This window comes from Ambystoma mexicanum, chromosome 1q, assembly GCF_040938575.1.
Source record: "Ambystoma mexicanum isolate Mex_15411 chromosome 1q, UKY_AmexF1_1, whole genome shotgun sequence".
Taxonomy (NCBI): Eukaryota; Metazoa; Chordata; class Amphibia; order Caudata; family Ambystomatidae; genus Ambystoma; species Ambystoma mexicanum.
In genome coordinates, this window is record NC_090922.1 from 67,801,619 (window position 1) to 67,825,243 (window position 23,625).

At 47.1% G+C, this 23,625-nt stretch overlaps 2 protein-coding genes across 5 annotated transcripts in view; one reads left to right on the forward strand and one right to left on the reverse strand.

The window, feature by feature from the left end:
* Positions 1-9,395, forward strand: part of CHTF8 (chromosome transmission fidelity factor 8) — a 178,139-nt gene extending 168,744 nt beyond the window's left edge. For 2 of the 3 annotated variants that reach the window (XM_069635543.1, XM_069635545.1), the window contains 2 exons: positions 6,662-6,721; positions 8,017-9,395. In XM_069635543.1, the coding sequence (XP_069491644.1) occupies positions 6,662-6,721; positions 8,017-8,253 (297 nt within the window). In that variant the 3' untranslated portion in view covers positions 8,254-9,395. The remainder of the gene's footprint in view (positions 1-6,661; positions 6,722-8,016) is intronic. The other variant, XM_069635544.1, reaches the window with a different exon arrangement.
* Positions 9,242-23,625, reverse strand: part of HAS3 (hyaluronan synthase 3) — a 118,653-nt gene continuing 104,269 nt past the window's right edge. For both annotated transcript variants that reach the window (XM_069635540.1, XM_069635539.1), the window contains exon 4: positions 9,242-23,555. In XM_069635540.1, coding sequence (XP_069491641.1) covers positions 22,626-23,555 — 930 coding nt within the window. In that variant the 3' untranslated portion in view covers positions 9,242-22,625. The remainder of the gene's footprint in view (positions 23,556-23,625) is intronic.

A 23,625-nucleotide genomic window follows, 5' to 3' on the forward strand; every position in this document is an offset into this window, starting at 1 on the left:
AATTTCTTGACAGACACATCAGTTATGACGCAACATATTTGTGTTTTGAAATACACGTGACATGAGTGATTTTCCCGTGGCATAAAACATACATTTTTCTCTGCATAGAAGTATGCTTGCAAGGTACTTTGGCAGATGTTAAAGTCTTGGACTGGATGATGAGTTTTCTGTATAATCACATATGACATATTTTATTTAAGCCTAAGTGTTTGGAAAAAGTTTCTTAAGATATGCAAAGAATTGCAGTGGCTGGGAAGAAGACGTTCATTTTCAAACTCTCTTCTGCGACGGTAGTTCACTAAATATGCATGCTCACAAAGTGGCTTACCTCATTAGTCAGTTGCACACATAGAAGATAATGTGTGCACAACAACCAACCAGTTCTGCACATAGCAGCAATGTTCCCTCTAATTATTTTCTTCTGACAGCATTAGCAGATCCATAGCTGCAAACACGCTACTGCGCAGATTTGCGTGGTTGAGAAAGTCGGGGTTTGTACCGGACGTGCAGGCTATGCTACTTAACATGCCTTTTGACAGCTCGAAGTTGTTCGGCAACAAGGCGGATGAAAGCCTGGAGAAGCTGCATACCTCCAAGGAGGCAGCTAATTCCCTTAGCGCCTCCATTCAGCAACCTCAACAACCTTATTCGGGCTCATCTTTCTGGAGAGGTCGTTCTTTTCGTTACTATTCCTCAGTCGGTAGAGGAAGAGGACAGGCTGTCCTGAAAGGTCAAAGAAATTCCCTCATCGTGAACGAGGAAGGTGTGCTAAGTCAGCCTCAGCAGCGGCATCTTTGCCCTCGGCCGCTGCTGCAGCCGCCTCTAAGCCACTCTGAGGCCTTGATGCACAAGACCCCGGTGGGAGGCAGAATCTCTCAGCATCTGAACGAGGGCAAAGATGCATTACTTCAGATACTTGGGCACTGGAAACAGTAGTTCAAGGTTACTGCCTTCCTTTCTAAAAAGGCCTCAGGATCATCCACCGGGAACCAACTCTGTCAAAATTCCAGATCCGCTCCTTGTGCAGGAAATCTTAATCCTGCTGGAGAAAGGTGTGATAGAACAAATACCTGTAGCGGAGAGGAACAAGGGTTGGTATTCCCCCTACCTGCTCATTTCCAAGAAGGACGGAGGATTGAGACCCATCTTGAACTTAACAAACTTGAACAAGGTCCTTAGGAAGGACAAGTTCAAGATGGTAAACCTTTCTCAGATCCTTCAGGCTCTCCACTCCAAGACTGGTTGGTAGCATTGGACCTTCAGGATGCTTACTTTCATGTGCCAATCCATCTCAAGCACAGAAAGTACCTGAGGTTCGCGGAAGGTTGGTTCTCACTATCAGTTCCGCGTTCTGCCATTCGGGCTGACCTCCGCCCCGAGTGTTTTCACCAAACTGGTGGCGGTAGTGGCGCTAGTCTCAGGAGAGGGGGGATTCATGTCTACCCTTAACTAGATGATTGGATGATCAGAACTCGTTCACCCGAGCAAACTCAGGAACATCTCAGCATAACCTGCCACTCCCTCCACAGACTGGGCTTCTCTCTCAATTACAAGAAGTCTCATATGATACCATTCCAAAGACTCCAATTAATCGGAGCAGTCCTGGAGACTTCTTCGGGGAAAGCCTCGCCTCCCGAGGTGTGAGCTCAACACATTCTGCAGATGGTAACGAAGTTTCGGAATGCCCAGCATCTTCCGGCCTTCGATTTACTTTTTTGAGGTTGCACGGTCTCATGGCATCCTGCATTTCCCTGGTACCAGAGGCCCGATTGACAATGAGATCCCTTCAATGGGCTCTCAGAACTCAGTGGTCCCAATTTTCAGGGACCGTGTCGTATCTTCTGCAAGTTCTGAGCAGAGTTTCCCAAGACTTAATTTGGTGGGCTTGCGAGGACAATGTTCTCAAGGGACAATCTTTTTGGCAACCATGGCCGGAGATAACTGTAGTGACGGACGCCTCACTCACGGGGTGGGGAGCCCACACCAACGAACAATCACAATCAGCGGCTGTTGTTCTCCACCAGAGTCCAAACTACACATCAATCTTTTAGAGCTGAGGGCAATCAGACTAGCACTGAAGGCCTTTCTGCCCTCTGTACTGGGAAAGAATGTCCTGATAATGGCGGACAACACATTGGCCATGTACTACCTCAACAAGAGAGGAAGCGTAGGGTTACTACCACTGTGCAGAGAGGCAATGCAGCTCTGGTTCTGGGCAATACAAGAAGTAATCTCTCTGTCAGCAGTTCACCTAGCCGGAGAGCAGAACACAGCAGCGGACGCTCTGAGCAGGCAGAGCAGTCTCCCACGAGTGGAAACTAGCTCAGGAAGTAATTCAAGAGATCTTCACCTTTGGGGAACCCCGCAAGTGGATCTGATCGTGACCAGCGTCAACCGGAAGTGCGATCAGTACTGCTCAAGGGAATTTCCTCCAAGAGGAGCTCTAGGGGACACGTTCGTAGTGGACTGGGAATTTCCACTGCTGTACGTGTTTTCTCCAGTCCCTATGATTCCCCATGTAATCAGGAGGTTGAGAAAGTTCAGGAAAACCATGATCCTAATTGCTCTGGATTGGGTCCAAAGGACGTGGCACCCGGACCTCCTGGATATGTCCATCTGCCCTCCAATACATCTTCCACAAAGAGAGGATCTTCTCTCGCAAGAGGAAGGTAGAGTTCTCCATCCAGAGGTCAAGACACTCAGCCGTCACGCATGGTTTCTAAGAGGCTGAAATATAAGGATTGGGACCTCCCGGATGACGTAATGGAGATTTTGCTTTTGGCCAGAAGGCCAGCAACCAAATCCATGTACCGTTATTGTTGGAATACATTCAGTAACTGGTGCAAGGACAAGAATGTGGACCCTTTTCAGTGTGGCACTCCTATGGTGCTTTCTTTTCTATTACATCTGGCCAATTTGGGGCTCCAGATTGGAACAATAAAAGGATACCTGGTGGCACTTTCCATCTTTAAGCACTCCTCTGAAGAGGGTTCCTATTTCAGGATTCCGTTAGTTGTCCAATTTCTGAAGGGACTCACTACCAACGTGTGCCCTCCAGTACCATTTCATGTCCCTGCTTGGGATTTGAATCTTGTGTTGAGGTTTTTAACATGTATACCTTTTTATCCTTTACATTCCTGCCCATTAAGGCTTTTAACATTAAAAATTGCTCTTCTTGCGGCACTAACATCAGCCCGCAGGGTTAATGAGTTGCAGGCTTTTTCATGCAAGCCTCCTTATACTACCTTACATAAGGATAAGGTAATCCTTAGAGTTAAACCATCTTTCTTGCCGAAAGTAGTTTCTGACTTTCACTTGTCACAAAAAATAACACTCCCAACTTTTTACCCTCCTCCTAATTTGGGCAAAGAGGAAGAGAGGTTGCATAGACTAGACCCAAAAAGGGCTCTGAGTTTTTATATGGCGAGAATGGCAAAATTACGCCAGGATGACCAACTCTTGTGGGTTATACCGGTCCTAAATTGGGATTCGCAGTGATGAAACAGACTATATCACGCTGGATTACTCTAGCTATTGAGGGGTGTTACAGGCTAGCTGGAAAGGAGCCACCGTAAGGGCTTCGGGCTCATTCCACGAGAGGCATGGCAACTTCTGCGGCTCTTCAGATGGGAGTACCCGTAATTAACATCTGCTCAGCTGCAACTTGGTGTCGATTCATACTTTTCGTTAAGCATTACTGCTTAGACTCTTCTTCTTCCCAAGAAGGCCTTTTTGCGAAGGCAGTACTTCATTCCATTCATGATAAGACTAAATAGTACTCCGGCCTCCAAAATTATCACTGCTTTGGGAGTCTATCAAAGATGAGGAATACGTGGCAGGACACAATCCATTCGAAGAACAAGTTACTTACCAACTGGTAACGTTCTTTCGACTGGATGTTCCTCACACGTATTACTCATCGCCCCTCCCAGCCTAGCCCGCTGCACAATTTGCGTGATTTACACTTTGCGTTTCCGAAGAGCTTGCAGTCTGGGGCATGCCTGGATAGTTCCTCGAATTATACAACGGAAAAAAAGAACTGAAGCCAACGGGCGAGGCACAAGCTATTTATACTACTGGTGACGTTGACACGCTATGGCGGCTCTCGAGGGACATCGACGCCACGACATTGTGCACAGCGCCCTCTGCCGAGAATTTTTTTTTCCCGAAGCAGCAAAGCTGCCGAGATACAAATATCAAAGATGAGGAATACGTGGGAGGAACATCCAGTCGAAAGAACGTTACCAGTTGGTAAGTAACTTGTTCTTCTACAGAAATTGAGATAGTGGCTCCCGAGAGGAAGGAGATTTTGCATGGCTGAGGGATGAAGAGAAAGGTTACAAAAAAAGGAAGTGTTTGTTCTGAAAATGATATTGCACTGTAAGACTGTCAGCTTTGCTAAGGGCGCATTGCCGGTTAAAATTCGTTTTAAATGTGAGTCAGTTAATACTGTAATGCCTTGCTAAGCGCGCAAGGAGATAACAGGACAGATTGCTGCATGTGTGAAATTGTTTTTGCAAAGTAAAGTGTGGCATTTTATTTGAATTAAACTCCTGTAATGTATAGTGCCAAGCTTGTGATCCAGTAAGGTGTCAAGGTGCTAAATGTGATTTGAAAGTGAATTTTATGCAGTGCAAAGTGGGCAGTTAACTTGTTCAGTCATGTCTATGGTGCTGTCCAATTTAGTATATTAAAGTGTATTTTATGATTGACCCTGGTATCTGACATAGATCATAGACAGGTAGTTCTAATGAACCCGGGTGCAAAGGAGCCCAGAGGAGGAATATTGCACATGAGTTTGTTTAAAGAGTCTGTGATTTGTGTGATTCTAACCAATGGGTATTTTTCTAGTTGACTAAAAAGTGAATTGATGGGAAAGAAAAAGCATTTGCACCACAGAGAATGTGTCATGAGATGTTACTTTTTCCATAATAATGAATGAAAAAGTATTATTTCTATACACCGGTCTGGTTCTTTGCTTAACATTGCTACAGGGTGAGGGATTTACCTGGTGCAAGATGAATCCCAGACAGGGCTAGGTTGCACCATTAGGTAGATTTGTGTCACGCTTTTGATTGAGGGTGTGGGGGTGTACTCCCCATATTTCCTGTGCTCCCAGAAATATATATCACACTGCCTTCTTAGGCACCATGGAATATATGACGGGCGTAGGTGTGGTGGTTGTGCCTCTTCCAAACTGCTTTTTGCATGGGGCATTTTACAACTCCATTGGTCAGTGAGAGCAATTTTAAGCTCTGAACTCTATCCAAGGCGGTGATGGTCAGTGGAACCTCAGGAATGACCACAAATCTGACTGTACATTAGGTGTTTACAGATAGGACCATCTAAGATGTTAAGACATGGGGAGGATGGCATAATGCCAGAATTACTATCAGTTGGCTGGCGTGATGCACATTGTACTATGGGCAGTCTAGAAGCAGAAGACCCTATGCGCTGACCAGCAGCAAAAGCAATATGATTGTAAACATACCCCAGTGCCTCTCTGGGATATGCAGGCCCTTGTTTGCTTCAGTTTTTACTAAGTGTCCAAGTAAAGTACAGTGAGGGAGTGACTCGTGCTGTTTTGCTGCCACTATTACCGCTGTTAACAAATATTGCATACAATGTATTAAACAGAAATAGACACTTATGCCCTGCTTAAACTGTGCCATTCATTTTTTTAAAGTGACCGTAGTTTGTTCAGCTAAATCTGTGGATCACGTAATGCTGCGCCCGAACGTTAGCGTGGTGCTGCTTTTTAACAGGGACATTCAGTTTTCAAGCAAGTGTTCATTTATAGCACTTGGAAGGTATAATGCATAAAACTCTGTGCTCTGCAGAGGCCTGCTAATTTTCAACAATACATGAGGAAAAAGATATGTGAATGAGGCCTTAGACATTAAATACGTCTTTTCTGGGGGGTGGAAATGTGCACAGAACTATGAGAGAAATGCAGGAAGGGTTGGTAAAGGTCCTGTGATGCAGGGAAAACTGCTCCAAGACAATGCCATGTACTGGATTTTGGGGAAGAGCAAGGAAGATGATCTCGGGCACTTGACAAGCAGGACTTCTGCAGCAGAACATGAAAGGGCTGGCCCAGACGACGGGTGTCCAGCAGCTGGCCAGATGATTTTCTTTTTTCTTCTGGAATTTTGAAGCTTGAATTATTCTTTTAATACCATATTTTATATTTTTCCATGGTCTTGGATATACCATGCATTTTGTCAGGCTAGCCTTTCAAATCTCGACTGCTGCCTGAGATACATTGAGCCAAGTTCTGGTACCAGTTTGTGAAAAGCACAATCCTTTGCTCTGCCTCATGCTACTTCTCACCAGTGTCTTGATTTATAATTCTGATCAGTGCGAGAGCGAGAACCAGCAGGTGGGGCGCTATTTTCTAACACATGTTGTTGGTAATGTTTTAATGCTCATGACATTTCTATATAAAAGTTTGATGTAAAAGAAGGTGGCGAGAACCAGGATGAAGCGACTGGCGAATATGCTCAGTATAAATTGAGTTGAACCAAAAACTCTCCACCTGTAGTCCCAAGAGTTTCTTTCTGTGACAAAGGTGGACTGGTCATTTGCACACTTTCCTAGTGTTCTCAGTCAAAAATGACCAGGCTCATCTAGATTTTTTTCTTTTTGTCACCCTATGCAGCACTTGGAGAACCTACTAGTCTCTAATTCTACACCGTCAGTTCGAGGTCCCATTCCCTCTGTGAGTTGTAGGGTTTTTTGAAAGGACGTTTATTTGCGGTCAGTCACTTTTGCATGTAGTGTGTTGATATGATTAACATGTATACATCCATTTCAAAGCCTTGGCAAAATGTTAGAGAGCAATTCTGGGCCAGGGTCCATCATTGGCCTTCATGCGTGTTTCCTTCCTTTAGTCCCACCCAAAGTTCCCAAACCAAGACAGGCTCTTCTTGGGAAAGTGTCCAAAAGGCTCTTTTTTATTTCGCCTGATTAGGGGGTGCACTTCACACACACGGCTGTGGCTATATACCAGTGACTGCCCCCTATCCTGGGCAAATGGCTGATCGGGCCTGACCAACCTGAAATGCCCATATCTCCACTGGTCAACCTCTAAATTCAATCTGTCTACACCCAGTAACTTGCAGGACTGTCTTGGTGAGATTTAGATGACGTCACCGCCAGTCCTTTTCCTTCCTGTATCACCATGTCACTTTCCCATGTGGCCAGAGAATGATACTCCTGAGAGGGCAAGCATGAACACTTCAGCTTTGGGCAATGGTGTAGGAGTGACTCCCTGCTTGGAGTACTTCTGTGTCAATGTCTCAATAGCATTATGTTATGTTACTCCGATTAATACTGTGCACCGCTGCCATTTGCTTGGTGTCCAGGCTCTGCCATATCTGAAGGTGAGGGGTTGGATTTGGTTAGTGGGGAGATGGTGAAAATGCAAGCCAGCTTTGCTGCTGTGTTGATGTGTGCAGTTCGGAAGTACTCTAGTACCACCGTGTGCAGGTCTGTGTCTAGGTGGTCTGTGTTGATTGCATAGAGGCGTTTGTGTTCCGATGGAAGCCTTGCATGTCTGTGGTGCTAGGCTGCATTTTCATGTACTGGGGCGCTGTAATACAAGTTGCTTGTAAAGGTGAAGATTTCTGTTTGATGTTTGTAGGGAGGGAGTACAAATTGATGTGTGCAAGTAGCATAGTTGGTGTGCATTTAGACTGTTTGGGAATGCAATCAGGTGGACCTCGTAGAGTTGAAAAGCACTGCCTCTGCATCTCAGTAAATCATTCATCACAGGTTCATGCGCGGATCAGGGGAGGCTTAACGGTGGATTGATAATTTGGCCTTTGATATTGACATGGGATAGGCAGTGGTAGCTTGGAAAGGGGGTCTCTCTCTCTCTCTCTCTCTCTCTCTCTCTCTCTCTCTCTCTCTCTCTCTCTCTCTCTCTCTCTCTCTCTCTCTCTCTCTCTCGAGGTGTGTTGTGAGGACATGCAGTAGTGTCTCTCTAACCTTCTTGATTTCTCTCTCCTGCAGGGAGTGCCTGTGCTGATCATAGGACACCACATCTTGTACGGGAAAACTGTGCGGCTGGAGAAACCGTTTGCGGTCTTGGTGAAAAGCAGTGTTGGCAAGCCAGATTCAGCAGAAGGCGATATGGAAGTGAGCGCAGACCAGTCGACTCACTACCTTGTGACGGCAATGATTAAGAAAAAGGTCATATTCAAAACTCGACCAAAACCGATCATCACCAATGTCCCCAAAAGAGTGTGAGGAGTCACCTCTGAGGCAGAGATCTCACCTGCGTGGACTCGCAGTTACATTATCTAAAGCTTCAGTTGGCATCACCGTTTTAATGGCCCTTGAACCGTTATGAAGTTGCCAGTGGAGTGCTGCTTCCCAAGAGAATACTGCCCAGATCACTCTTACAGCACTTAATGGATCACTATTCCACCCTTTGTATTCCCCAGGGACTTGGTGTCAGTGACACCCTGATGCTTCCCAGCAGCCTCTGCACCAGCTTGGGGGTGGGGTGTGATCGTGTTCAGGATCTTGTGTGAGAAGCAATCTTCTATTTCCAGTGTAATGCCTCCAGCACACCTTGCTGTCACTCCGATACTGCCCTTGTGGACAGTCTTGTGTGGCCTTGTTCGTGTCACCTGTGTGGCACCGTTTGCTGCCTTAGACTTCGGTGTAACACGATGTATGCCTTCTGAGGTCTCCATGCGCCCCTTTTTCAGCTCTAGGGCCCATTACTGAACGCTTCTAGGCTTCAATGTTAACTGATTTTGAGTCCGTTTAGTTCAGTGTGGCAGTTGACGTGGATTTGAGGCACCAAGAAAACCGTCTAGAAGTCCTCCCTCCCATCAAAACCAAGGAGAGTGTTCCTTCAGTAGGAAGGCCGCTTGCTTTCAACCTATTACTGCCCAAACGGTGTTCCATCCTTTCTTCTCTCCTCCGCCCTCAGCTTCTTGCTTCATATCACTCCTTACAAGGGGGAAGCAGGCGGCTTTTTTCCCCTTTTGGAAATCCAAAATGCATTTGGATCCTGGCCTCACTCGGTCTAGGGCTCTCGCACCACCTGCAGGTTTCAGTTGGCAAGAAGGTGGAGCACACCTGACCTACTGCTGCACGCCACCTTAGGATGATGCGCTCTGACGTCAGCGCTAGAAGATCTTGAGAGGCGGTTCTCTGAGACACATGCACCTCACAACTCTGGACACTGAAATGGAGACCAAATGAACACAGGACTGAAACAACGTCAAAGAACTTTGGTGTTTTATTCTTTGTTGTGGTACAAGGAATACACTGTTGTAGAAAAGAAAATCGGCCTTTGTTTTCATTTTTTCATTTTTTTTTTTACAAAACAAATTGACAAAATGCAGATAAAAAATAAATACAATAATTATAAACTACCAATGCCTTTAACATCAAAGAAAGACTTCAGAACATTCTGAAATTGTGTCCGTGGGAGTTGTTTTATAAAATTGAAATGTTTTGGCGCAGACTTCCCTGTGACATCTGCAATTGTATTTTCAGAGATGGCTAGTGCCGTACAACCATCATATACCCCCTCTAAGCGGCAATGAACACCCCAAGCAGAGATGGTGTAGCGTAGAACTCTTGTGGTTGCACGTGGGAAACGGTGTCTAGAATAGCACAAAGGGGGGGGGGTCCTTCTGGACACCTGTCTTACTTTTAATTGTTCATTTACAGATAACGCTCAAAGTGTGCTCAGATCAAATTGTTTGGACTAAATAGTATTTGGCAGAAACGTCATTGATTTGATGACTTCGAGGCGGATAGGGATATTAGGAGAACTCTTGACAGGCTGTGGGCTAGAATAGTCTGGTTGCGCTGGGTTAGATTCGATTTTAATGCCAGCATCTGTCCCAATGGTGGCGCCCTTTCAGTGGCTTCATCCGACCTATACAATTTTATATGTAGCCTCGGTCCTTCCTTCCACCCACTACTCAAGAGCGAGAGTGGACAGCCAAAGCTTGCCAGCAACCTTAAGTGATGAAATGCTCAAGACGGCAGTAATGGCCACCCTCTGTCATGAGAAGTGCCCACCTTTGAGCAGAACTGTCCAATGGCATAGGGAAGGTTTCTGTTGTTACGCAGGCTGCTTTAAACCGCATAGCTATTGACCTGCTCAGCCACCCCCACTCCCACACCACCCTCCACTGCACCACCCTCTGAGATATTTAGAAGCAGGAAGATTCCCTGGTAGGTTTGCACCCCGGTTGATAGCTGCTCCCTGGGCTAGGGTTGTGACTTCATCCCACGGCACAGGCGATTTAGTGAGAAAGTCTGTTCGTGTGGAAACTGATTGTATGTCCCTGGTGGCAGAACACCCACATTACCTTATTATCACGTTGCCTCACTGTATCTGTAGTGGGGGTGACGAGCCTTTGTCAGCATTCAGTGTTGCCACCTACTCTTGAAGTGCCACTTGAGGGAAGTAAATATTACCATCCATGTATAATTGCATACCGTCCTGCTACACAATGATTATTAAATAGGTATATGGGGCCTTCACAGTCCTACTTTTCCTAGGTATGCGCCTTATGACTCATGCATTCATCTAAGAAGTCCCACTGGTACTACTCGTGTTTGCCACATACTCCTAACCTATTGAGCCAGTCGCGTTGCCTGGTGACCTCGGACTAGCGGATTTAAACCCATGGTGGGGGGCACTATTCCCTGCAGTGACCGTCTCACTGCCGCCATTCCGAAATGCATAACAGAAACGTGCCCGTAAACGTGCTCAAATAAAAATGCCCTTGCATGCATATTTCATTAACATGTTATGAAGTGTTTCGGGGATTGAGTTCTTGTGCCAAGGTCAATGAAATGGCAGCTTCACAGGGCCACAACGTACAGCTTGCGCCAGCCGCGGCCTGCTACTGGCACGCAGACTCGCTGCTTTCCCCCGCATGGCTGCCAAAAGTCCCTGTTGGGCTAGAAGAGGCCCTGTTTCCACGTCTTTTTTCCAAGTACAGTCTTCTGCACCCTCCTTACCCCTCCATCCCCCCCAAGCGATTTGTGGAGACCTAAATGCAGAAAAAAAGAATACCTCGTATTCCCTCCCTTCTTCGCCCCTATGACCTCCTTCTCTTGTTCCTGTTCCCTCCTCTCTCGTATTCTCTGCTCTTATCCCTCAATTTATTTAATCTTCTTACAAGATACCTCCCTTGCCCTAGTTCAGTCTCCCTTACACGGGACCCCCCAGTTTTGGAATGCTGGAAACAAGATTTCTTGGGGGGACTCCCTTCCCGCCATTCGTGTGTGGGGGAGTGGGTAGTATGCAGGGGTGTGTGGGGGCGGGGTGAATTGTTAGTGGTGTGGGCAGAACTGAGGGGCGGAGATAGGTGAATAATGTGGGTGCCCTGAATATAGGATGCTGCCTGCTTTGCGTCAAAACCAAGTGCATTTTGGGAACATAAGAATGACCAACAATGTATCAAACATATCTAATAGTATTTCAAATGCACGTTCCTTCTGAGCATGCAATGCACACTGGGTATGGTGCTTATTTCATCTGTCATAGTAGTCACCCTGACAGTAAAATGTGTGCAAAGCATGAGACATATATAGCTTTGGACCGTTTCATTGTTTGAGCTGCTCTGGTGACCAAAGGATGACTTTGAGATGTGGCTTAGTTTTTCAAGTCGTTGTTGAGTATCGGTGCGTGCATTGTAACTCCAAGCACACAGCGTTCAGGAGACTTGTGGCAGTCTGGCGGAGAGAATTTTCCTCAACTTTGCCATGTTTGGGCCTCTGGTCTACAGGGAATGGCACTCCGGCAAGAACGTTTTTGCAGAGCACAGCTGTCTTGTTCTGGCCCAATTCCTTCCCTTGCACCCACCATCCATCCCTAGGCCGGCTCTCAACAGGTAGCATTCAACAGTCTCTCACATAGACCCAGAAAGAGCCTTGCAAAGCTGCAACAGACCTTAATACATTCCCCCAAAAAGATCCAGAGCAGGCCTCCTGCCAAATAGACCACGAACCCTAAGCACACGCCCTGCTTAGCTTTCGAAGACCATAGAGACAATTAGAAGACCGTCAACTTCCTACCAGGGGAGAGGAAATAGATCGCATTCCCTCCTGCTGACCTTTGTATACACCCGGAAGCTTCATATTGATTGTCCACTCTTTTACAAGCCGGGAATCCTATCCTTTGCCTCCAAGTTCTGTGTTGATCCCTCCCATACATACCCTATCAGGCCACCACTTTATTATAAGAATGGGCACACCTCTGTAGTGCATGCGTATGGGCGTTCGACCATCAGATTTGATGTCTTGTGTTCCTTCAAAGACCCAGCCCCCTGCCTCCCTCTTTCAATGTAGGTTCTTGGGTCTGCCACCATCTCCCAAAAAAGAAATAGCAGGCCTGTGACATTCATCACCAAAGAGACTCTAACAACATGAAGCGCACCCGAAGAGGGGGCATTTCTTTCAATGTGGGAGGGGGCAGAAGAATGGGATTACACCTCCTTCCATCTTTGGATTCAAATCCGACCATTGTTGATTCCATAAAGTTGTGAATTTCCTTCTTTTTAAGAAAGCGTTCAGCTGGAAGAGTCCCCTCGCCCAAACCAGGCACCCACAGAGTTGCCCATCATTGTGCATAAGATCCAGCCTCCAAACAGGTCTACGCAAATGATGTAGCCAGCCTCTCTCCACTCGGGCCATCAATTCCACTGACTCGAGCTAGTTTGCCAACATAGCACTTCAACTTTTGATTTCTAATTGTTTTTTTGTATAACACGCTTAATACCTGAGTTAGGTTTCTAAGCGCAGATCTTGCTCTGCGTGGTCTTGCTTTCAAGAGCAGCACGTTGCCTCTGTGCTATCCTCCGTTCACGTCAATCCCTCTTAACATTGCACTGGAATGGCGGGACTGCAGCCTCCAGCATTTTTTATCAGTGGCTTATGGGAAGGTGAGCCTGCTTCTGGCATTCCCATCACCTCCTCTCCCTCCACTAGCAGAGGGGAGCATCTGCAGGGCAAGGGATAGCCTGAACCTTTAATTAAAGAAAATGTACATGCCTGTCAACCAGAAGGGGGATCAGAGAAAGAAGATTACAAAGGGGTCGGTTTTCTTTGCCTGTCATTGAAGGCCTGGGGGAATTAATGAACCCTCCACAAGTAGCTAAAAGATGGTTTCATGTTTCTTTTTTGCCTCGTCTGAAAAGAGTCCAAGAAGCTGGAACAAATGGACGCAAAGACACACTGAACAGACGATGTCTGGCTGATAATGGGTGTGTCGCTATGAGCCATGCACTGTCTGGCTGGTGGTGGCCAGCTTCAGCGCTCACCAGTGGAGTCCTATTTCTTGGACTGCATACCACTGTTCACAGGTGAAAGATCACCTTCTGCCTGTCACACAGAAGGACATGACGAACCCAGGCACAAGTTCAGGATAAAGAAGAGACCGTGTGTAAAATGTCCCTTTACATACGACTGTGCAGCGGCAGGTGTCACTGGAGAGGCTTTTTGTTATGTATCTTAAGACTACACTCTCGCATCTTTCCCCTTAAACGATTGTGGTATTTTTAAATAATGGTTTATTATAGGGCTCCATGTTTCGAAAAAAGTGCTTTCGAACTACTTGCAGAGCACCAAAACATACAATAACATGCAGTAGATACAAATTGAAGACGTACACGCCACACACCAAATAAATATAATTTAAATACTAGCAACCCTTGGCCTTGCATCCAGGAAACTGGGCCAGTTTACATTCATTTATATGATTCCTTCCATACAAATCGCAATCTTCCCTCGGTTGCCCTCTTGCAATTGCGTCTGTATACTACTCCCTTTCGCCCGTGCCCCTCCCACTCCACAGTGCCATACTGAGGCTGTCCTGTCAGTGTAAAGTATGAAGTTGCTCCACAGGCCCATTCCACGCAGGAGAAATATTCCTTTTGGCAAAGAATTGGACCACCCAAAGGTTGAATGTATTATACCCACTGTTGTTGGTCCTATGCCGTGGTAGGGGGTCAGCCCATAGACTGTATAATCACAAAGCCTACAGGAGTGGGCATAGTGACTGGACACGGGAGACAGAAAGAACCTGTTGCCCCGCTCCTTCCCGTACAGATTACCTGCCTGATTCAGGGTTGGGGAGCTTCGTTCCTGCCGGTGAAGGTACACAACAGTATGTGCAAACTCGAGGTTTTAGCCTCTTCAGAATCTTAAAGGCATGATATCATGCGTCATGTTTCTTTTAACTCAAGGAAGTAATTAGCAGTATCTTGGCAAATGGTACTCGACTAGGTTTGAAGAAGTAAATAAGCCCCCTAATGAGCTCTTGTATTGAATCCTGAGGGCAGCCATTTTGGAATTTTCCTTGGTACTCTGTAGCAACTGTGTGTTATAAAATAGCAAGACTAGAGTGATGACTGGAAGGCTGACATTGTTCTACTGAGGCAACAGTAGGTCTGAAAGTAAACGCAGGGGCGCATTGCATCACCAGGGGCGCATTGCATCACCAGTATACAGATAGATTCATCGTTTGTGATATATTGGCCTCTGTATAGTGCTGTGATGCAATGTGACTGTTTACTTTCAGACTGGATGTAGCCTCATCAGAACAATGTCAGCCTTCCAGTCATCAATCTATTCTCGTTACTTGGTAACAGCTTTGCACAGAGTGACAAAGATACATTACAAAATGGCTGTCCTCTGTGGTCCATTTGAGTGACCACTTGGAGGCTAATTTGCATGTAGCCAGTCAGTTATAATTCACCAAGGTGCCACAGGTGATTACTTGAACGATTAATAAAAAAGAGTGGTGTACAGTACCACTCCTTTGTCTTCTACTTGAGTATGCCCTTTGTGAATTGACTGATGTTGAGTTGTCCGGAGGACCTGCCAATTCACACAGCCTCATTACGACCCAGGCGGTAAGTTACCGCCTGGGTCGTACCCTTACCACCATGGTGTAACCTATGTTTACACCATGGTGGATGGCGGATTTACCTCCCCATTCCAAGGTGAGTGGGGCGGTAAATCCCCATTTCCCATTTTACCCTTCCCCATTCACATTTTTGCCCGATAGGGCATAATGGGAGTGGGGAAGGCGCTAATTACGCCACCGTAAATTACGGTGGCGTAATTGGCACCATGGTCCCTTAGCGCCATGGATTTTAACGCCTGCAAAAAGCAGGTGTTAAAATCACCATGGCGCTAAGGGACCTTGTAATCAGGCGTTAAGGGTCGGCGCCGTTTACGGCGCCGTTAACCCCTTAACGCCTGACTCGTAATGAGGCCCACAGTATTTAGGTGGGGAAAACTGCCTACTCTTAGGGCTATAAATATGGATCCTTTCTACCATTTTCTTTTTTACGTTGGCCCTACTAAAGTGTACTTGATTCCAACACAGAACCCTGGACACATACGTATTCTCTTGTGTTGGCCGTTATTGTGCCATGCTGCCACTTTAGTCGCAACCCCTTTCTGCTGGTTTTAGTCATTCCTCTCTCTGAGTGGAAAGGCCGGGACACATTAAGTCGAGTGTCTGTCCGGTAAACAGGAAGTAGCTAAAGGAAAGTGTCTGAAAGGAAGGGCTGTGGGCTGGAAGGCAGTCGGTGAGTGGTGAGAATACAGCTCGGCCTGTATTCCTCCACTGCTCCACCGAGGGTGGGGCTCGGCGAGAGTAATGCGGGGACACTGCGTCCTCAGTGAGCGTACAGTTCCTGGTCGCTGCTCTTTCCTGTAAATGTTTGCTCTGCGTTAGCTGCAGGATTATTCTGGGCCACAGCCTCGGGACCGATTTGGACAGAGAAAACGTTGCTCTTCCAGCATTTTCTTTCTGTGGGGTGATGCGAGCTCTGCAGTGGTGAAGACTGGTGTCCGCACTAAAGAAAGTTGTCCAAAGTGCCGGGCGTTTCTTTGTAGGCCTTTGTCATGCTAATGTGTACAAATCTTGGATCTGATAGAAACACTTCTGAGCCCCTTGGACTTTAGTTCTCCTGTAATGCAATGCATATCTCTGCTTTTTTGTGCAAAGTTCGAAGTTTATTGCTAAAACAAAAAGTGAAATGCAGAGGACAGCACATAGACCTGCTGCCGATACATTTGGACTACTCTTCAGTTCGGTAAAGCGTGCAGCTGCTTCCTCGGATATCATATTCTCTCTGGCCTGGGAGAGTTGTGTAGAGAGTACAGGGTGGCCACCTCTGCCCCCATGTTTGCATCTGCTCAGGGATGGAGTCACACTTGCCTCATCACGTCATCGCTTGGCAATGGTGTCCGCAGTCAGAGGTGTATGTGGGCAATGTGTTGAATGGCACAATGTTCTTGCATCCGGATCATTGCATCAGCTGAACTGCCAGAAAACTCCCTCCCCTCCCCTCCATAAAATTAAGCCTTGTTCACTTGGTTTCAATAGTTGTTTCAACAGGGTAGAGTGGGGCAGTCCCGAAAGAGTCCTCTAAATATACCAACTGTATCAGCCTACCTTGGAGCCTTACATGCTTTTAAGAGTAACCGCACAGGACATGCAGAACCGTAAAGAGAGCAGGAAGACCATAGAACATTGGTCTGCAACCTTTGGCTCTCCCGATGTTTTAGACTACAATTCCTATCAGCCCTAAACAGCATTGTCAATGATTAGGGATCACGAGTGTTGTAGTCCAAAACGCCTGGAGAGCCAACGGTCTCAGACCACTGCCATAGAAGCTCACACTGTCGTGCCTTTTCAGTAGTTTAGGCTCATCAACCAAGTCAAGGAGGTGAGATTCTGCCTAGAATACTGCTCTGATTACTTGTTGGTAATCTTCATTACTCCTAGTCCTACTCTTCCTTGTCTCAATACTTGCTCGAAGAAGCATTACCACCTTGTCCTCCTTCTTTGACACAGTACTTACTCTGCAAAGTATACCAAAGATCGGACCAGCATGTACTTTGACCGAAAAGGATGTCCTCCCCTGCTCTGCACAGTGGGAGCAGTGACTATCACATGGAGATTCACAAGCAACATCACCCCCTGCCCTCCCAAGGAGAGAAAGAGGCGAGTAGAAAGCATCCCTCACAAAGACCAACCAGGAAGGGGCAAAAACCCAGGTGCCGTGGGTGCACACATTGAGGTGGCTCAACATTACCACTTCAGGGAAGAAGACTTCTCTAGACCAACTTCTAACTTGAGGACACCCAATGAACAAATTGAGCAAGACTGGTGCCCAGCATTCCCGTCAGCATAAAACGAGGACAACCTCAACTCTATGCCCCAGAGTCAGATTATCAGGAAGAGGTTCTCGAAACACCATTTATCAAAGATTACCCCCCCAACAACTGACCTGCGGCATTCAAGTGTGGGCCCATCCAGCGTTTAGAAGGGAGGAACCAATGGGCTGCTAGGATCCCGAGGTGTGAAATGAGCACCAGGAGAGACACCCCTCAAAGAGGTTGAACTTCCCTAGACACTGACCACCACACAGGGAACAATGGTCATTGCAGGTTGGTGAGGGGGGAGTAAGCCCCCTGTCAGTAGGGCTGTGCAGAGAAATTCCTACCTACAGTCTGGTGCCTCCAACAGATCAGAGGTTTGAGGACATAGACTATTTCAAAGAACAGGCCCTCAACACCATGCAGGACACCATTTTCCAGCAAACCAAGAGTGAGATTGGCCTCACCACCGCAACCAACAGAATAATGTTGGAAAACTGACAGGAAGATTCATCTCAAACATGTTCTAAACTTGACACTACAACATTGCAAAGTACAGCCTGCATGCCTTCAGAAGGTAGGTAAAAGACGAACAGAAGCCCCTCTTTTCTTCTCCATGAAGGTGGCAAGAGGCGTGCGAGAAGTTAGAGCCTCGTCCTCACCTAAAAAAGTGACACATCCAAATATAGACTTTAAATCACAGACAGCACCGCCGGCTGCCCACACTATACACCCAGATTTTTCATAGGCCTACTACCAACAGCCGACCTATACCCATTCCATTCATCATCCGAAGTGAAGCAAGTACCTGACCAAACCACCTAGACTATCTCTACATAAGTGACAGGCACATAGACTGCCTCCCAGACAGCTTGAGTGAGGAGGGTCAAGGTACAACCAGTACTCAACCAAGATTCTGCAAGTGCCAAAACCAGGTTACAACTGAAATAAAATGCAAGCAGGGTACACCACCTACACTGGCCTTTGCACGTCTCCTGCAGTGGGCCTCAAACGACGCCTCCCATGTCTCGGGACATGCATGACTCCATGAAGTGCTATTAAGGCTCACCCATGCTGACCCTGGAGGAAGCATGTAAAAACAAGGGTTTGAGGAGACGGTGCCCAATTCTGTGCAGAAGTCTGATCTCTGAACCAATCTGCAGACTCTATGACCCCAGGGAAGCCTAAAACAGTAACCAACCACACGGGACTGTCCTGCCAAACCTCCTTGGTGCTATGCCACCAGTCAAAATGCACACAGACCTGTAATCACCAGACCCTCTACCTTCCCAAGACGATGCGACATCAGCTGAGACCGTAAATTCCCTCCCTACCTCCATAGGGACTGCGGCTTCGTAGCGATGTCACCTTGCGTTCCATTCATGGTCGGCACTGCCCTCTCCTCCCAGAGTCCATGCACAGCAGGGACACTGAGTGGGAGGAAATAATATAACATTGTTCGGCCCACAAAACCTCAAGAGAACAAGAGACCAGCCCCCTGGCCTCTCCAGTGTTCACTGTCAGGCAGAGCAGAAAGCTGAACCGGGGATTATGAGACAGGTGAGGTGCTTTATACCCAGGGCTATGATGGTGAAGGTTTAAGAGGAGGAAAAGGAACATTTTGGGAAATGGCTCTGTCAGAAGGCAGGGCGCCTTCATAGAATAAGTACTGTGACGAGGAAGATCGACATGAAGATAATGATCTAGTTGGCAGGTCCATCTAGAACATGATTCTCTCCAGTCATTTAGGCCTTTGTGCCAGTAAGTAAGGATAAGGACTTCTTTCTTGCGTGCTAACCTGTAGCACCATTTCCACGTCTACAGGTTCATTTGTGCCTCCCGGTTATCGTGTGTGCGTTTTATGGTGACATTGAGAAGGATCCTCTTAACGTGGCTGGCTACCTCGCCTTCCATCTCACCCAGCTTCTGACAGGTTTCTTCCACACAGAAAGCTCAGCAGCGTGTGTAATGAGTGATGTAAAGTGAGGATGCTGACTTCTAGCCACAGTGCGGGCTCTTTTAAAGGAAACGCCCTTGGGTTTGAGGTTATCAAAGGCAAGCCCACCATTCTTCATGACCCAAACTGCAACTTCCTCTCTATAAAATGTCCACAGGGTTGGACTGGGAACCAAAAGAGTCCCTGGAAATAATTTTCAAAGTTGCCTCATATTACATTTTCAGCAAGCCCAACCCTTTTGCTATGTGTAAATACCACACAAAAGGGGCCTAGGGTGCAGAGGCCTACCGGGGAATCTCCAGACTTATAGGCCAGTCCACCCCTCTCTATAATGAAATACTGTACTCCGGCAGCCAGGGTGTGGGGAATCATTGCATGCAAAGTCAACAAGAGGGTCCATCTCGGGATCTACTTGATGTGTTGTGGGGAGCCATGTTTTGAGGGCCTTATGAAAGGAAAGGTGAACACTAATCTATTAGAGGAGATTGTGGGAAAGGGTTTTACGGCTGCACAGCTGGGACAAAGCAGCATCGCCACCCTTACACAACCTCCTAAAACTGGAACTAATCAGGAGCCCACGAGTAGCTGGTCCTAAAGTGCGAGTAGAATGGTACCTGATGTATTCAGCGCGTGGAAAGGTATGCCCAGGGCCTGGAGATGCTCTATGCTTTATCCAAAGAGATGTGAGGGAAATGTGTTGCGATACAGGAAGAAAACGAAAGGCTCCCTAAAGGCCTAGTCTCATTCCCACTCGTGTTTCACAGAGGAGAATTCAAACACCGCACAGACCAGGAAGGAAATCCTGTCTCTAGTAAGCAGCAACATGGCGCGGTCTATGGACACAGTTGCAAAGAGCCCTTGAAAGGGTTTGGACTTGAGAGAAAAGAGGAAGCAGACATGAGGGATGACAACATGGAGTTTCCAAGGCTCTACTAGCGGGTAGGACCTGGTAACCCATCCATACAATCTTGCAGACATCATTCAAGAGCAATATTTAGTACACCATGCAGTCTGCTGGGTGTGTGACCGTTGCATAGATTGGCTGCTGTATATTTCTTAGCCAGGTAGCACCTCTGATGCAGCAGCAATGCGTCAGTACTTGTGTTGCCACCTCCCTGGAATCCGCGATCTGCCTGTGCTTTCTGCGTTCCTGGGAGCTGGATGGCTGGGCATTGCCACATCTAAGCAAACATGTAAATGCATATATATTTACACCAGAAATAGTGCTTTAAGTGGTCAGGTACTGTTGAGCTACAAGCACTAGACCTCAGAAATGCAAAGGCTAGGTTAGGAGGAGTTTTTGGGGTCCGTTTTTTACAGTACTGGAACTTTTCAGAAGGATGCAGGTGCTGCCATACAATGGGTACCAGTACTTATTTCCATTACATGCGCCGACTTCCCAGAAGCATAATGACCCTGTTTGCAAGCTGTAAAACAGGGGCCATCTCCTGACTGACCAATGAAGCACCCCCGAGCGGAGGCTGATGGAGGAGGTCTTTGTAAGGCAAATTCATTGTGAGCCTGTTAGCCAGTCCCGAAATAATACCAAACGCTGCTGTTGTTCTGAAGCATCCAGATTGGCCTTAAGGTTACTGGTTATGAAATTCAACCAACTTCCCGTAGGCCATTTTTGGCCAGCAGCCCTTCTTCAAGACCACTGCTACACTATCGGTTGCATCTCATTGGTCCAGTGCATATGATGTACACTGGGTGCCCTGAGTTTCACTTCTGGTCAAGACGCTCAATCATACACCAGCATAGACCCAGCATGTCTGTATAGTACCAGACTACGCCATATCTCACAGGGGTATTCAGGCAATTGTTTAAATAAAGTACGTTCTGGATAATGCAAAGGCATTGCTTGGTGTCCTTCATCGTGGCACTCTCCCCACGTTGACCAGCTGTATTGTACTTCAAGAGAAACATTGTGTCCACTCCTGTTGCAGCCTTACACATAAACACAATTCACAGAAGGCACACTTGTGTTTCAGGCTCTGCCCTACTTTGAGGTAGGTTTGTGTGGACAATAGCAGCAGCTGCTCAACGCTGGTACTTGCAGTTTTCATGGTTAAGGTGAATACAATGTTTGTGTTCAGAATTCTGCTGTTTTGTGCAGTACAGCTGTGAGATATTGAGTGGTCGGGATTTGCACAAGCTGTTCGGTCATCCCAATGTTAACCTTCGGCCCCTACCAACCACAAACCCGTCAATAGTTAGTGGTGCTCAGCCCATACCTAGTGCCCGGGGTGGCTTTGTGTGTTTTTAGCTTCCACAGCATTGCTTGGTAATAAGAAGCTCGGCTGTGTGTCAATGCTTGGTTAACCACAGGGGTTCCAGAATGGACACCACCACAGCTGCCCAATGCTCATCGAAACCAGGACCAAACCATAAAGTAGGCTCTAACTTCCCAGATTATTCGACCCATGCATGCGTTATCGCTGTAGACACATCGGCTCTCCGAGCATTCTGAAGAAGGTGAATGTGTGTGGACATTGATGCAGTTTAAAGGCCTAAGGATATTCGTATCAAACAAAAGATTGTTGAACAAATGTATATGCGAGAACTACAAAATCCATCTTTTGTTTCACTCGTGCATTGATGCTTGAAGAAAACTGTCCCATGAAGAGTGTGTGTGTGTGTATTATATATGGGTAGACGGATAGATACGTACATGTACGCACACATACATGAACATGTTGGACATTCGATCACAATTGTCAGTGTTTGAGCCAAGTCTGCTTTGTGTTACCTTCACCTGCCCTACAACCGCTCTTCCTGACCTGGCACAGCTTACAGATTGTGGCTGTTTGCATAGAAGCATTGAAAGATGTGTTGCCCTGTGTGCTCACCTAGGAGTTATATTGCTTTTGTCGATATGTATGGAGCTGGATAATGCTGCAGATTTCTGAATTAGGCCACAATGGCTGGGTCGTTTCCCTTGTTTCCTTGCGGACCCTTTGAAGCCTCCTTTACAGATCTCCATGCCCAGTTTGCATAGTAGTGCTGGTATTGCTGGATCAATACATCTGATCTCAAGGCATTGCTGGTTGGCTGGGGTTCATGGAGGAGTGACCTCCTGGTGAGACCTTGGGGACTTGGCTTCACTCATTTGCAGCACATCTTTCCGTATTAAATCATGCTTCTCGTGCAGAATGGAGGTGCTTCATCTGCTGGTACGTCTTCTTGACCCCCCCCCCGTTATTCTGCTGTTTGCAATAGTCCTGCTTCTTTGTACTGCCACGTAAGCGCTCATGTCTTGGGTGATGTGGTTGGCACCCTCCGCAATGCATTTGAAATTCAATGCTGCCTATTGCGCTCTGATAACATGATGATCTAGCACCCCAAAGTTGATGTTGAAGGACTGCTGTGCTCCAATTATTTCCTTTATCGTTTGCTTCTCACAGATACCAACATGCAGGACTAACACAGGTGAGTTGCGTTCATGTTATGACCAGTATCGTCCCATTGCACTTTCTTGACCATAGCCCGAACCCCCATGATATTCTCAGACCTCAGCAAAGGCCAGGTTGTACTGTTCTTGCCGCTTTCCGCAGCGTCGGGCGATGATCGCCAGGTAGAGCGTGAGCAGAGCCATCCAGTAGCAGCCGTACAAGATGGCTCCTGATATAAGGAAGGCAAGCTCTGTGTCGCTGAAAGGATCCTTGCTCTGCCAATATGCTGTATACCCAAGGCCACCCAGCAGAACAGCAAACCAGACGGAAACTGGGATAAGGCCGATGAAGTTCACTACGATGGTCTTGCGTCCAGATGTTCCCCAGCCTGCTTTGTTGATGGTGGCCAAAGCAAACATCTTGGCTGGGAGGAGGCTGGACATATAGAGGAGCGAGTAGAGGGACATGAATATCATCTCTGCGTTGCCACGCAGAAGGCAGGCATATGTGGCTTTGATTATTCCCACCAATTGTACGGTTAGAAGGAAGAGTAGGATGTTCCAAATGCGCCCACGATAGAAAAGCTGGATTACTGTGGCCATAAGAAAGAAGGGGAAGAAGCCTGTCACTACTGACTCGTAGGTCATCCACAGGTGATGCTTGTGGAACCACAAGGCGTTGTAGAGCCACTCCCTGAAATATGATTTACTCCAACGAGTCTGCTGATTCAACCACCGCAGGTACTTCGTTGGGGTCTCTGTCAGGCACTTGGAACGGGCCGTGTACTTAGTTCGAAAGCCAAGACTTAGAACCCGGTTGGTGAGGTGTCGGTCATCACCGAAGCTGCATTTCTTTCCCAGGAATGTCTGGTTATACCAGTCCTCCAGAAAGCGCTGCAAGAGGGAGTTCCGGTACATGCCGAGGGGGCCACTGATGCACTGCACGCACCCAAAGTAGGACTGGCACGCCCGCTCCACATTGAAGGCCATCCAGTAGCGCACACTGCTGAGGAAGGAGATCCACGAGTCGTACTTGTTCAGGATCTGTAAAGAAATAAGACCACATTAAATCATTAACCCTTTCAATTTAGTCTTCACGTTGTAGAAAAGGCTA